Source organism: Cucumis melo, chromosome 7 (genome assembly GCF_025177605.1).
Source record: "Cucumis melo cultivar AY chromosome 7, USDA_Cmelo_AY_1.0, whole genome shotgun sequence".
Taxonomy (NCBI): Eukaryota; Viridiplantae; Streptophyta; class Magnoliopsida; order Cucurbitales; family Cucurbitaceae; genus Cucumis; species Cucumis melo.
The window spans coordinates 1,540,560-1,553,300 of NC_066863.1; the positions used below are offsets into that span (position 1 = coordinate 1,540,560).

The following is a 12,741-nucleotide window of genomic DNA, read 5'->3' on the forward strand; positions in this document are numbered from 1 at the left end:
AATTTTGTATTTGTGAAAAAAACAATCGTTAAAAAAAAATATATATTTTTCTAATATCTTACAAGCAAATGAATGAAAATCCCATATTTTTTTTTGTTAATTGAAAGTTGACAAGGGATGATCGGTTAGGGTAAAGGATAGTAAGAATGAAAAAGGAAAAGAAGACGAGGAGGGTCGTAATTGAAAAGTGGTTATCCATTTACATGGTCCGAGGTTTGGGAAAATTTCGAAAATGGATATGGACACGTAAGAAATGAGCTGGCAAATCCCTTGTAATGCCAGCTTCACTCTACTGTTTTATTCTTGCAAATAACCCTCAACACACAAACGTGGCTTCATCAGCCTCAAATTCTATTCACAAAACTAATTTCTAATTTCATAAGTGCTTAACCACAAAAAATATGTAAATGGTTATTATAATGATATGTCTTTTTATGAATATAATATTCCTTAGTCAAAATAGAGGCAAAATTTGAATTTCAAGTTAAAGGGAGGTGACTACTTTACGATTTTATTTAAAAGAAGAAGAAGAAAAAAAAAAGAGTCACTTCTTCTTTTTTTTTTTTTCTCTTGATTTGGTACATTTCAATCTAGTAAACTTATGTATCAATTAAATCGTATCATGTAACCTCAGATGATGATGATGATGTTACTAACACTTGGATCCGCTTACTTTCTTAAGATTCCAAATTAAATAATAAGAAATCCCCAAATTGACTGTTTTTTCTTTTTTCTTTTTTTTGGTTTGCTTTAATTCTCTACTTCTTTACATCGATGAACTCGAATTATTTCTATTGATCAGACGGTGGAGAGAAAGATTAACCGACAGATTTGGGGACACAATTGAAAATTTTCATGTGGGTACTCATAAAGGCGTGGACTTGGAGGAAAAAATGAAGGGTCAGGATGAAGAGAGGTAAATGGAAGAATGGTGGATGTGATTACAGAGGATCGAGATGGCGTCATTGACTTGAGAAGAGAAGAGAAAGAAAGGGCGTGGAAGGTGTAGGATTGTAATGGAGGGAATGGGTGAGGAGTTTTAAGTGTATTGAAGTGGGTGTTTGCTTGAAGAAGACAGAAAAGGGTAGCCATGTTTAATCGAATCTGTGGTTTTCCAGAGTTAAAGATGAGTGTAGGTTTTTAGCGTAATAGAGATAGAAATAGAGGAAAATAGAAGGAAAAAGAGGGGAAAAAAAGGCGTTTTTGTGAACCTTGTGTATGAAGAGACCAGTGAGATAGAGAGAGAGAGAGAGAGAGCGAGAGATTGATAGATAGATAGAGAAGGAGTTTTGTGTGTTGCGGCTTGATGATCGATGTCGAAAATGAAACATCTTCTTCGAAAGCTTCACATCGGTGGAGGACTTAACGAGCATCAGCGATTGAGCGATGCTCGACCTGTAACACGACCAAGTTCGAGCCCCAGTCCAGGCCCAAGCCCCAATAGTAATCCATCGGGTTCGTCGTCATCTGGGTCTTCTTCGTCTTTGTCTATGGCGTCTTCTACTACAATGGGGAGATTGGAGGCTGTTGAATCAGTCGTTGATCCGGCGGCTTCTGGGGATGTTGTGGGCGGTGGTTGCGTGGATTTCAATGCCTTGGAAGAGGAGTTTCAGGTGCAATTGGCTATGGCGATTAGTGCTTCCGATCCTGATTCTAGACAAGATACTGAATCAGCTCAGATCGACGCTGCCAAGCGGATGAGTCTTGGCTGTTCGCCTTCAGTCTCCGGCAGTAAAGCCCTCGCTGAATTTCTCTCGCTTCAGTATTGGGTATTTTTCCATTTAACTTGCCTTTAAGCTTTTTGAATGAATTTGGGCATTTTTTTTGTTCCCATTATTCATCTTCTAGGTTTTGATTGATTTTCAATACTGCGAATTGCAATTTCGATTATGTTTCAATTACTATGCATCATTCGATTCTGGGGACTTTTTGTTCTCCCTTCTTGGCAATGAAGTTTTGAACAATTGCCATTAGATTAGCGATGTTTCATTTTCAGTTTTCATAAACTTTGAATATTAGGTTATGCGTTTGATAGACGAGTAGGGAATTACTATCTTCTATCTTAGGTACTCTCCATTGCTTGAATTGTTTTGCGGTCATGTGATCAATTACTGCATTGTTGTTGTGAGTGCTGTTCTGATCTTTATTTCAACTTTTGGGTGATTGGTGGAAGCTTACTCTTTCCAAAGTATAGTTAATGGAACATAGTTATCACTTGGAGAATCATCGCATTCCATTTTAGGATGTAGATGCAAAACTTCCTCCCTTTTTGCAATTTTCAGTTCATTGGACTGCTACTAGATTGGGGAATTATTGTTATGGGGCTTTCTCACTTTGAATCTATGATTGTCAGAGTGAGGTTGGGACCAAGTTTGTCAATTTTAGTGCAGTTTTAGTTTTGAAATTTCCTTATTTTCATCACTTTACTTTCATTTTTTTAGCACAACTTCTCCTTTTGGATCTTTCAGTTATATAAGTTTTATTGTAGCTTTAGTTCCAGAGATAATGATTTTATGGTTGTTACTCCTTTTGCCATTAGGAAGTCGTTCTTTTCTGGCTTGTGCCTGTCTTATCCATGTCAAGTTTGTTTACGGTCCAATATGTTTAGTTCTAAGATTGTTTGTCTGGTTTGACTGTTATTTGTGTTCTTTTCTATGTAGAGCCAAAACTGCCAATTACTTGTTTTTGTGCAGTATATTCAGAATCAATAGAAGTTCTTCCTTTATTTTCATCACTTAGTATACACATACACCTGACACCATATGCAAATGCATATATCTTGCAAAATTGCTTAGTGCAATGTTTGTTTGCTAATTTAAATGATCCTGTGTTCAACGATGTACCCTTTAGTTCTTTTTTTTGGTTTAGGTCCTTGGAAACAGTGCCTTGTTTTGTTATCGAAATCAACGATCAACCTATAATTTTTACTTGAAATGATACTATTGAGTATTAAGGCTTTCTTCTGAAGTTGTGTTGCCAGGAATATTTTGTAATATATCTTGACTGCTAGAAATCGAAGGAAATGGGATTATCCTTCAATTTACATCCTTCAAATATTATTAAATAAGAATTAGTTACTAACTTCTTTTATGCACACAAATCTATATTTCTGTGTTATCAATTTGTGAACATATTGGTAAATGCAGTTTGTTATTGTTGTTATCTATTATTTATCATGGCAGCTGCAATTGCATAACTATTTTATTTACCAATGCAGAGCTATAATGTTGTAAATTATGACGAGAAAGTGATGGATGGATTTTATGACTTATACGGCATTACTGCAAATTCTAGCACCCGTGGAAAGATGCCACTGTTAGTTGATCTTAAAGAGATATGTGTGACAAGTGATATTGATTATGAGGTGATTTTGGTAAATCGCTTGCTTGATCCTGAGCTTCAACAGCTGGAGAGACAAGCATATAACATATTCATGGAATGCAGAGTTTCTGAATATGGCTTCATTTTAAGTGGCCTGGTTCAAAAAATTGCTGATATGGTTGTTGCTAGAATGGGTGGTCCTGTTGGTGATGCTGAAGAAATGTTGAGAAGGTGGACCCGCAGGAGTTATGAGATGCGTAGTTCTCTGAACACTATTATTCTACCACTTGGTCGTCTTGATATTGGACTTGCACGTCATAGAGCCTTGCTTTTTAAGGTTGAAAACTCTTCATTTTATACCTTTCACCATTTATTTTCTTGAACTAATGTGATGTGCTTTAATAATCTCGGCCATCATGGTTTCTTAGGCTTTTCAAACTTTGGCCCTTTTTTTGGAACAATTATCAGAAATGTTGTAGTTCTTGCTGATATCATTTTCTCTTTCATATCTTTGGTTCAAGTTGCTTACTTCATAATTTTGGTATTAGGTGCTAGCTGATAGGATTAATCTTCCATGCATACTTGTCAAAGGAAGCTACTACACTGGTACTGATGACGGAGCTGTGAACATGATCAAAATTGATAATGGAAGGTAATGATAAATGGTTGAATCTCTTTTAGTCTATTATATATTATCTAAAGAAATGTAGTGGATTTCTCTATCTGGACTCTTCTTTCTTCCTCAATCTGCCGCTGTTCACATCTTGTTTCCATTTTGTTGATTTAAGTTTATTTGTTCAGTTGTAATGATAACATTCCATTCGGTAGTAGATAGGAAATACTCCCATGCGATTCTGTTGGTGACGAATACATATAGGATGGCTACACAACTCTGATGCTTCTTACCAAAACTAGCATCTATTGATTTTTTTCCCTTTTGACTTGGTTTAATTAATTTTTGCACAATAGAAATACTATAGTTTGTGCTTTAAAATGAAAAAGAAGAGCATGCTGTAGATTACAACTAGGCATAGGACAGGGGATGGATTTCCAGAAATTTTTTCAACGTAGCAACTGAAATGCAGTCACATTTTTCTTATATCTGCGTTTGGGCAGCTTACCTGCACCTTGTTGACCTAACAACATTAGGATGTCAAGGAAACTCGTAAGAAATTAAGTTGTAGGTAGGTGGCCACCATGGATTGAACCCATGGCTTGTTATTCAGACTGTCTCCTTTTTTACCCATAGGTCAATCCATGATGTTTCATCAATTTAATACAAAAATAAGGGTACCGTTGCCAATTGGAAAACATTATCTTACATCTTTCCCCCCAACAGTCCTAATCTTGTGCCTCACTGCCCTCCCCACCCACCCACTCCTCCACCCACACACAAAAAGCCTCTCCCTTCCGGTTCTAGGTTTTCTGGAAACTAATGTACCGTGCTCTCCTTGTCCGTATGTTTTTAAAAAGATGTTGAAGTGGTTGCTCAATCTTTTATATTCATACTAATCTAGTCTAAGAATATCTTATAAAATTACTTCAAGCTCTAATATGTTCATATGTTTATTCTATGATGCAGTGAATATATTATTGATCTTATGGGTGCTCCAGGCACGTTAATTCCCTCAGAGGCGCCCAGCTGTCAATTTTCGAATTATGGATTTGATAGAAGGCCAGCAGATGTTATAGAAGTTCCTGAAGATACACCAACATTACAAAATGATGGAGTCGAAGCAGTGTCAATTTCATCTACTCAAGATGAAGTAGCAAATGTTTGCAACTTAATATCCAAAGAAGCTTCAGATTTAGATGCTCAATCAAAAGAAAATATTAGGAACTTTATTGAAGAAATTCAAAGTGGGAGTTCCGTTTATGATTTTGCAAAGCTTCTAGAATCAGAAAGCAGTGCCTGTGAAAGTTCATTGGGAGCATTTGCACAGTCTGCTTCTGCACAAAAGAAGAAAGTGAAAAAAGTGTCTAAATATGTCATAAGTGCTGCAAAGAACCCAGAGTTTGCTCAGAAATTACATGCTGTCTTGTTAGAGAGTGGTGCATCACCTCCTGCAGATTTGTTTTCAGATATAGAATCGCAGGACAACGGTGAAAGGAAAGAAACTTTTCAAATGTATCCAATCAATGGAAAAGGGATCGATGTTGGGATCCAGAGCCACTCCTATATTTTAGCAAGCCACGGACAGTCTTCTGCTACTTCTACTGAAGCGGAGTATTTGAACAATGTTGTCCATGAAAATAAGCAGAAAGTGTCTTCTGGGGGATTGTCTCAAGAACAAACGGCCAATACAAATGCTAACAACCACAGCATTTTTTGGCCTCACAGTATGAAAAACGAGGGATTTGTGTTTGTCGATGCTAATGGTGAAGCAGGAAAATTGGTTGATGTTAATGGAACTTTTCATCGTGAACATATGGATGGTGTTTCATTGACATCTGATGCCGACTCTCATAAGAAACTAGGAAGTGCCTTAGTGAGTGAAGAAAGAAGATTGTTGCAAGATAAGAACAGTGGAAGTCTTCAATGCTTTGATTTATGTGAAAAGCCACTTGAAAATTTGTTAGAAACCGATGATAGTAAACTGCATGCTAGTGATGAGCACAATGAGACAATTAACCCAATATTAGGTGAAGTTGCAGAATGGGAAATTCCTTGGGAGGATCTTCACATTGGTGAACGTATTGGTATTGGTAAGAAACATGTCTAGTCTCTATGACTTCAATTACAAATTTGAGCCTTATGATTTGGAGAAAGTTAGAATTTTGTCCCTATGGTCCGATAACCCTCGTAAAAATATTAGGAAGTGAGACTATTTATGGGACTCTTTTCTAACTAAGAACTATTCATGAGTTTTTTTTTCAATCCACAAAGATGAAATTCTAACTTTTAAAACCATATGGACTAAATTCTAACTTCTCTCAATCATAGGGACCTAATACACAATTTAACCTATCTCATTTCGGTTGTGTGTTTATCACTAGATCCCTTCCTTAAGATATCACTGGGTCCAATCAAATTTTAGGGGAATATGTACTGCAGGTTTAATTATGACTTTTAATGATTCATAGCTGAAATGGTTTGTTTGGTAAGCCACAATTAGTTTCTGTTAAACTAAAACTGTGGACTCACCAAAGAAGAAAAGGATGCTGGTAAAATAGCTGTTATCTAAATGTGTTTCACTGATGTTTCAAAAAACAGAAAGCTATTCTGAAAACTGCTTTCAGAATAAGTTCTTGGTTTTCTTAATGTTATAAAAGGTGGACATTGTTGTTCAATCACCGTTGTGCTTTCAATCTATTCATAGTTTTGTCTTTCTTGATATTCTTGAAGTTTTTGGAATGAAGAATAATGGTTTTCTTTGTATCCCAGGCTCATATGGCGAGGTTTATCGAGCAGATTGGAATGGCACTGTAAGTTTCATTATATATATAAGTATAAGCATTGTCATATCACATAGTTTTTCTTTTGTTTATTGCTTGAAAAACCTCCATGCATAAGAATATGGAATATTAGAATAAATCCATAACATGTTTCTTTGTTAGGAGGCTGAACACTAAATTTCTTATTGAACATGTATTTTGAATATTTTTGTTCGAGTTGGAGTTAAATTTGGATATTTTAAATCTCAGGAAGTTGCTGTGAAGAAGTTCTTGGATCAAGATTTTTCTGGTGCTGCTTTGGTTCAATTAAAATGTGAAGTAAGTTGCGGGGTCCAACCTTTAGGTTATTTATTTGGAAAATTTGCTGGATCTATCTATATTTTTCTTAAAGTAAATGCAAATGCAGGCTGTTTTTCCAACCTATGAAATTAACATTTTTAAGACTTGAATACCCTGATTTGGAATTGGAAAACATCAAATAGGGGAAATTGAGGAAAGCAGAATGGAACAAATAGATAACTGTAGCTTAAAATTAAAATTAGTTACGAAAGCTTGAAGACAGGAAAAAAATTACTTAAATGGGTTAAACATGGGGTGAGGGAATTGGATGAAGGTTTGTTGGGTGGGGGTTGTATTATGTCATGCTTGATTAGGACTCGGTCTAAATAATTTGGTATTTTGAATTACAAAAATGAACCTTATGTTGATGGTCACAATCACAATCCATTAGTGACTGGCTGGATCTGGTTACTCAATGAATTTTTGGATCTATCAGCCATTAACATCATCTGAGTTGAATATTGTTGATTCAATCATTTATCAACATGTATCTTAAGAGTAGATGATAACTACTTGCGTGTGTTCAAAATTTTGTTGTATTTACAAATCCATTTTAATGAGCTTGTTTTCTGCAGTATGCTATATTTGCAGCCGGCCATAATTTGTGTTTGAGAAATGAGTTAATTGATAACAATCTCTTTAAGGGCTTTTCTTACAGATTGTTAAGCTTCTGCTTATTCATGCAGGTTGAAATCATGTTAAGGCTGAGGCATCCTAACGTTGTCCTTTTCATGGGCGCTGTCACTCGCCCTCCTCATTTCTCTATCCTTACGGAGTTTCTTCCCAGGTTGATTATGTTGCTTTTTTCTCCCTTTCTCCTTTAACGTCATTTTAGCCTAAAGATACCGTGTGTTCTAAAAGTTAAGCTGCGGTGTAATTTAATTGCTGTCATGAGTTTGTATCAAATTTACATTTTTTACTGAGAAGCTGCGAGTCAATGTGGTATTATGCATATTCTAAATGTCAAGTTAGTTTCAGTTATCACAAAAACTACAGTCAAATTCAATCAAATTGTTATGTTAATACAAATATGAAGGGAATTTTTTGGGATGATACAACTTATCGCCTTACATTAGACTGCACACATAAAGAAGCACAAACTTCTGAAAAATCTGCATAAATATTCATATTCTTACTGTATTATGATCTGTTAGTGAAAAAGTGGAAAGGTATCAGGAAAAATATTTCCAGCTCGGGTATTCTTTCACCAAATTATTTGTATTTGGCCAACTGGCCAACACTTGAATATTGAAGAAGCACTTAGTTTTCTCTTATCCTTGATAAGTGGTTATAGATACGCTTCAGCCAAAAATACTGCCTTTACAAGCTACCTCAAGCACTCTTTTTAGCTATCTCTGTTATGTCATTGTCGAGAAGCCTCATGACCATGAGTATAGTGCTGTATCTAAAGAAAGTCAAGCTATATCCTTCCTGACCTAATCTTTTTCCTATGTACCAACAAACATTGCAGGGGAAGTTTGTATAGGTTACTGCATCGGCCCAACTCTCAACTAGATGAAAGGAGACGATTGAAAATGGCTCTTGATGTGGTAAGGAGTAAGGAAAAAAATCCTCTCCTCACGAAACATGGTTATCTCCTTTTAATGAATCTTTCTTTTTCCAGGCCAAAGGAATGAACTACTTGCACACAAGTCATCCGACCATTGTTCATAGAGATCTAAAGTCCCCCAATCTCCTTGTTGATAAAAACTGGGTTGTCAAGGTATTTGAAACTATTTTGTGGATACTATTTTTTGTATGTTCCAATTAAGGGAGATTGATCTTTTTTAGTATCTAACTTCCGTTGATTCATAGGTTTGCGATTTTGGTTTGTCTCGTGTGAAGCAGAATACATTTCTGTCTTCAAAGTCAACTGCTGGAACGGTACTACTAACCTTGATAGTTGTGCACTGAAAGTGGATATACTACCTTACTATTTCATTCAAATTGCAACCTTCATAATTTGCACATCTGGTTTTGCAATAGTAATCAATCATGCTAATTGTTTTCTGTTTAACTGTAGCCTGAATGGATGGCACCAGAAGTTCTAAGGAATGAACCAGCCAATGAAAAGTAAGTTTTGACGAGGCATCAAGCTGGGGAAACGTATATTTTGCTCCAATTTGACATGATATTGACATTGCATATATGATATATGTCATGCAGGTGTGATGTGTATAGTTTTGGTGTAATATTGTGGGAGTTGACGACATGTCGCATACCGTGGAAAGGTTTGAACCCAATGCAGGTCGTAGGAGCTGTTGGATTCCAGAATAGGCGCCTGGAAATTCCACAAGATGTTGATCCAGCAGTTGCACAGATCATTTGCGATTGTTGGCAAACGTAAGCTTAAACATCCAATACTCATGTTTGTCTTATTTTCATACATCTGCTTTCATTTTCCAGTACTAGTAGAATTTACACACTAGAGCGTTTGAGACACTGAATTAGTTATATTATAGTCAACGAGTTATAATAGTTTGTGTCTTAGTTTGGATAGAAAATAGTAAATACTATAGTTATAATAGTTTGTGTCTAGTTTGGATAGAAAATAGTAAATACTATAGTAAGGAGGAGGGAGAGAGCATGAGTAGGAATTAGTAAAAACAAAGAGAGGTTTCAACGTGGGTTATAATAGGTAACAAAGAGAGGTTTCAATGTGGATTATAATAATCGAAAACACAAGCACTGCACCCAATTGTAGCTGGGGGCCTAGGCAGCCTCAAGAATCCAATTGTGGCTGGGGGCCTAACCAGTCTCAAGATTATCATTTCTCACCCATATTTGCAGTTCGTTTCATTGTGTGGTTATTTATCATTCATTGGGTCACTTCTCTATCTTGAAATTTCTGAAGTTTCACTCCTTTTTGCAGGGACTCACAATTGAGGCCGTCGTTTTCTCAGCTTATTAGTCGATTGCGGCGCCTGCAACGGCTTGTTCAGAAAACAGACTCCAGGAATCAAATACCGGAGTGAACAGAAAAGATTTATCTGCATTTAAATTGAAGTTGTTCGATGGCTCGAAGAGTCAGAGCAGCCAATGTTGGTTTTTTTTTTTTTTCAGTAAAGTTTGGAAAACACAACTGAATAGGGAAGGTGCTAGTTCATTCAAAGTGGGGGCTGAGCACAAACCTATTTAGGAGTGAAAAATGGAAAAATCCTTCAAAACAACAGGTAGCTGCATAAGTTAAAAGTGCAGCGGAGGGATTTACCATTTTATATATTGTAGTTCTTAATGTGTAGTAGGTTGTATTAAATTCACAAGTAAGAAATTTCCCAAATGAAAGGGGAAAAAAAGAGAGAGAAAAAACAAGGAGAAAAAAGAAAGAAAAAGAAAAAAAAGAGAAAAAGGCAAAATAATAACTTCCAAGCTCAAGCTGTGTGTCTTGCCTGTGGAGGCCTTCGGGGAATTGTAAACATTTGGTCTCTACAGATTACTGTGTAAAAGAAATTTAACCCCCCACCAGAACCCTTACAAAAAAAAAAAAAAGAAAAAAAAAAAGAAAAATTCATATGAATTTTTTTGTTGTTGTGCTCATTTATCTACTTCTCTCCTTATCGATTACTTATAAGTTTCAGCCAACACAATGGCTATCAGATGCTGTTTATACAAAGAATATAGTTAGATGTATGTTGAATTATAATTGTTATGTGAACAAAATTGAGGAATTTAGATAATATCATTCAAACATGAAATCCAATGGCCAGGTTCTTTTTATTTCAAGGTGACAAATTTTAGAATTTGTAGTGCATAATTAGAAGATTTTATGATATTATGCACAATTGTTTTAGCTGAAAAGGAAGTAACTTTTATATTATGCACACATGGGATATTATGCATATTGCTTCACATCTAAAACAATAAAAAGAAAAGGAAGAGAGAAAAAACAAAACAAATGACTTTCAGTGCTAAAATGAAAATGAAGATGAAAATCTAATTGTTTAAGATAGGGAAATTATTGGGCAACCAGAAATAGATGAAAAAAACCGTTGGCCGGAGTCATGTACATACTCTTGGGAACAGCGCCGCCGCCGACTTTCCTTCTGTCCGCGCCGAACTCCAGACCGTTAATTTTGCCGTTCACAAACACTAGACCTCTCCACCTCAGAAATTCCGTTTCTAGGATATCCCTTTCATTTTCTTTTCGAAAAGGAAGCAACGTGCCACCGGAAACCGGCTGCCCTGTTCCGCCGGAACAGCTGCCGATTAACGAATATCAGACTCTCTCCACCTCTTTCCCCTTCTCATGGGCCGCTGGAGACATCGTTGAGTACTGTTCTCGATTGGTCGCCACCGGCGCTTCCTTCGCTCTCTTCATCGGGCTTCCGGTTGCTTGGTTCGGCACCGTGGGAGTCGAATCGGATCCGTTGAAACGATTTCTTTGCGCTGTTTCGAGTGGGATTTTGTTCGTCACGATTGCTGTTGTTAGGATGTATCTCGGTTGGGCTTACGTCGGTAACCGTCTCCTCAGTGCGACTGTCGAATGTAAACCCTAACTTCTGTGTTCTTACTAACCCTAAAATCGTAGTTCTTCGTTCAAAAAAATAAAATAAATCATCGTTCTGAAAATTTCCTTTATACAGACGAAGAGACCGGATGGTACGACGGACAGGTACTCTCAGACACTTCTTCTTCTTCTTCTTCTTCTTCTCATAGGATCAAGGTTCCATTTCATCCCTGAAATTAAAAGGTTATGTTTGCAGATTTGGGTAAAAACCGCCCAAGTTTTAGCCCGCGATCGCCTCCTCGGTTCCTACACTGTAAGTAACCAATCCCGATTTCGATTTCCGCTCCATAAATCCAAGTTTCAGTTGCGATATAGAAACCTTATAGCGTTTAAAATAGGTGAAGCCGGTGCTCAATAGGCTGAAGTACACCCTGGTTAGCCTTGCGGCATCTCTGTTTGTGTCCATTGTTGTGCTCATCAACATTGATGGAGGAGAATTGCTAGGGCCTTTCTTCACCGGAAAATCTGCAGCGAATGAGGACGGCGGTAGAGTAGTTCCCGGTATTTATAGCGATGAATCCGCTAGATCTTTCGAACCTGATGCGTTCTGTGGACCTGGGGAACTTGATCTTCTTCATTGATCTTCATTCTAATTCCCCAATTGTTTGATTAATGTTTTCTTAATATATCTTTTAAACCATAGTTTCATACGCAATTACACATTGGTTATTGTAGATAATTGATGATTATTGTAGTGATTGGAGATAATTGATGGGTATTGTAGTGATTTTCGAAGGTGGTCTTCTGCAAGGATTGGTTGCCAAAGTGATCGTCAAATGTGGTTGTTAGAGTTCATCGTTATAGTGTCCTGCTAGAGTAGTTATTTGTGAATCACCCATGAAGGTTGTTGAGTGAGTTAGTCACTAATGGGTGCAGTTGACTTGAGTTGTAAAAAGTGGTAGGTGTGGTAAAACAGAGTTTTGAAAACTATAGTACAGATGTGTCAATATGTTATTATAGTTCACCCAACCCATTCTAAATTGGGGGCAAGTGTCCCATTCAGATTCTAAATAAGTGGTCGCATAATTCTAACACACATGATTAAAAATGTGAAACAAGGGTTGAGAGGAAGGAAGCGGTTAATATTAAGTTTGAAGCCTTGACGTTTTGAAAAAAACAAGATTTCTAACTAGATGACACGAGGAAGGGGTGGTTTGGCATTCTAGCTAGGCGACATG

The 12,741-nt window shown here is 36.7% G+C and overlaps 2 protein-coding genes across 2 annotated transcripts; both read left to right on the forward strand.

Moving 5' to 3' along the window:
- The first annotated feature begins 822 nt into the window (after window positions 1-822).
- On the forward strand, window positions 823-10,593 carry LOC103493655 (serine/threonine-protein kinase EDR1). The gene is made up of 13 exons (XM_008454494.3): window positions 823-1,769; window positions 3,218-3,658; window positions 3,870-3,973; window positions 4,904-6,027; window positions 6,707-6,747; window positions 6,967-7,035; window positions 7,743-7,843; window positions 8,528-8,606; window positions 8,681-8,779; window positions 8,872-8,940; window positions 9,080-9,129; window positions 9,223-9,399; window positions 9,929-10,593. Exons 1-13 carry the CDS (start codon window positions 1,314-1,316, stop codon window positions 10,029-10,031), a joined length of 2,913 nt encoding a protein of 970 aa, XP_008452716.1. The 5' UTR covers window positions 823-1,313; the 3' UTR covers window positions 10,032-10,593.
- Window positions 10,594-10,846: 253 nt separating this feature from the next.
- Window positions 10,847-12,298, forward strand: LOC103493654 (uncharacterized protein ycf36). Its single transcript, XM_008454493.3, has 4 exons — window positions 10,847-11,541; window positions 11,640-11,668; window positions 11,760-11,816; window positions 11,902-12,298. The coding sequence occupies exons 1-4, from the start codon at window positions 11,058-11,060 to the stop codon at window positions 12,142-12,144; spliced, it is 813 nt and encodes a 270-aa protein (XP_008452715.1). The 5' UTR covers window positions 10,847-11,057; the 3' UTR covers window positions 12,145-12,298.
- The last annotated feature ends 443 nt before the right edge of the window (window positions 12,299-12,741 follow it).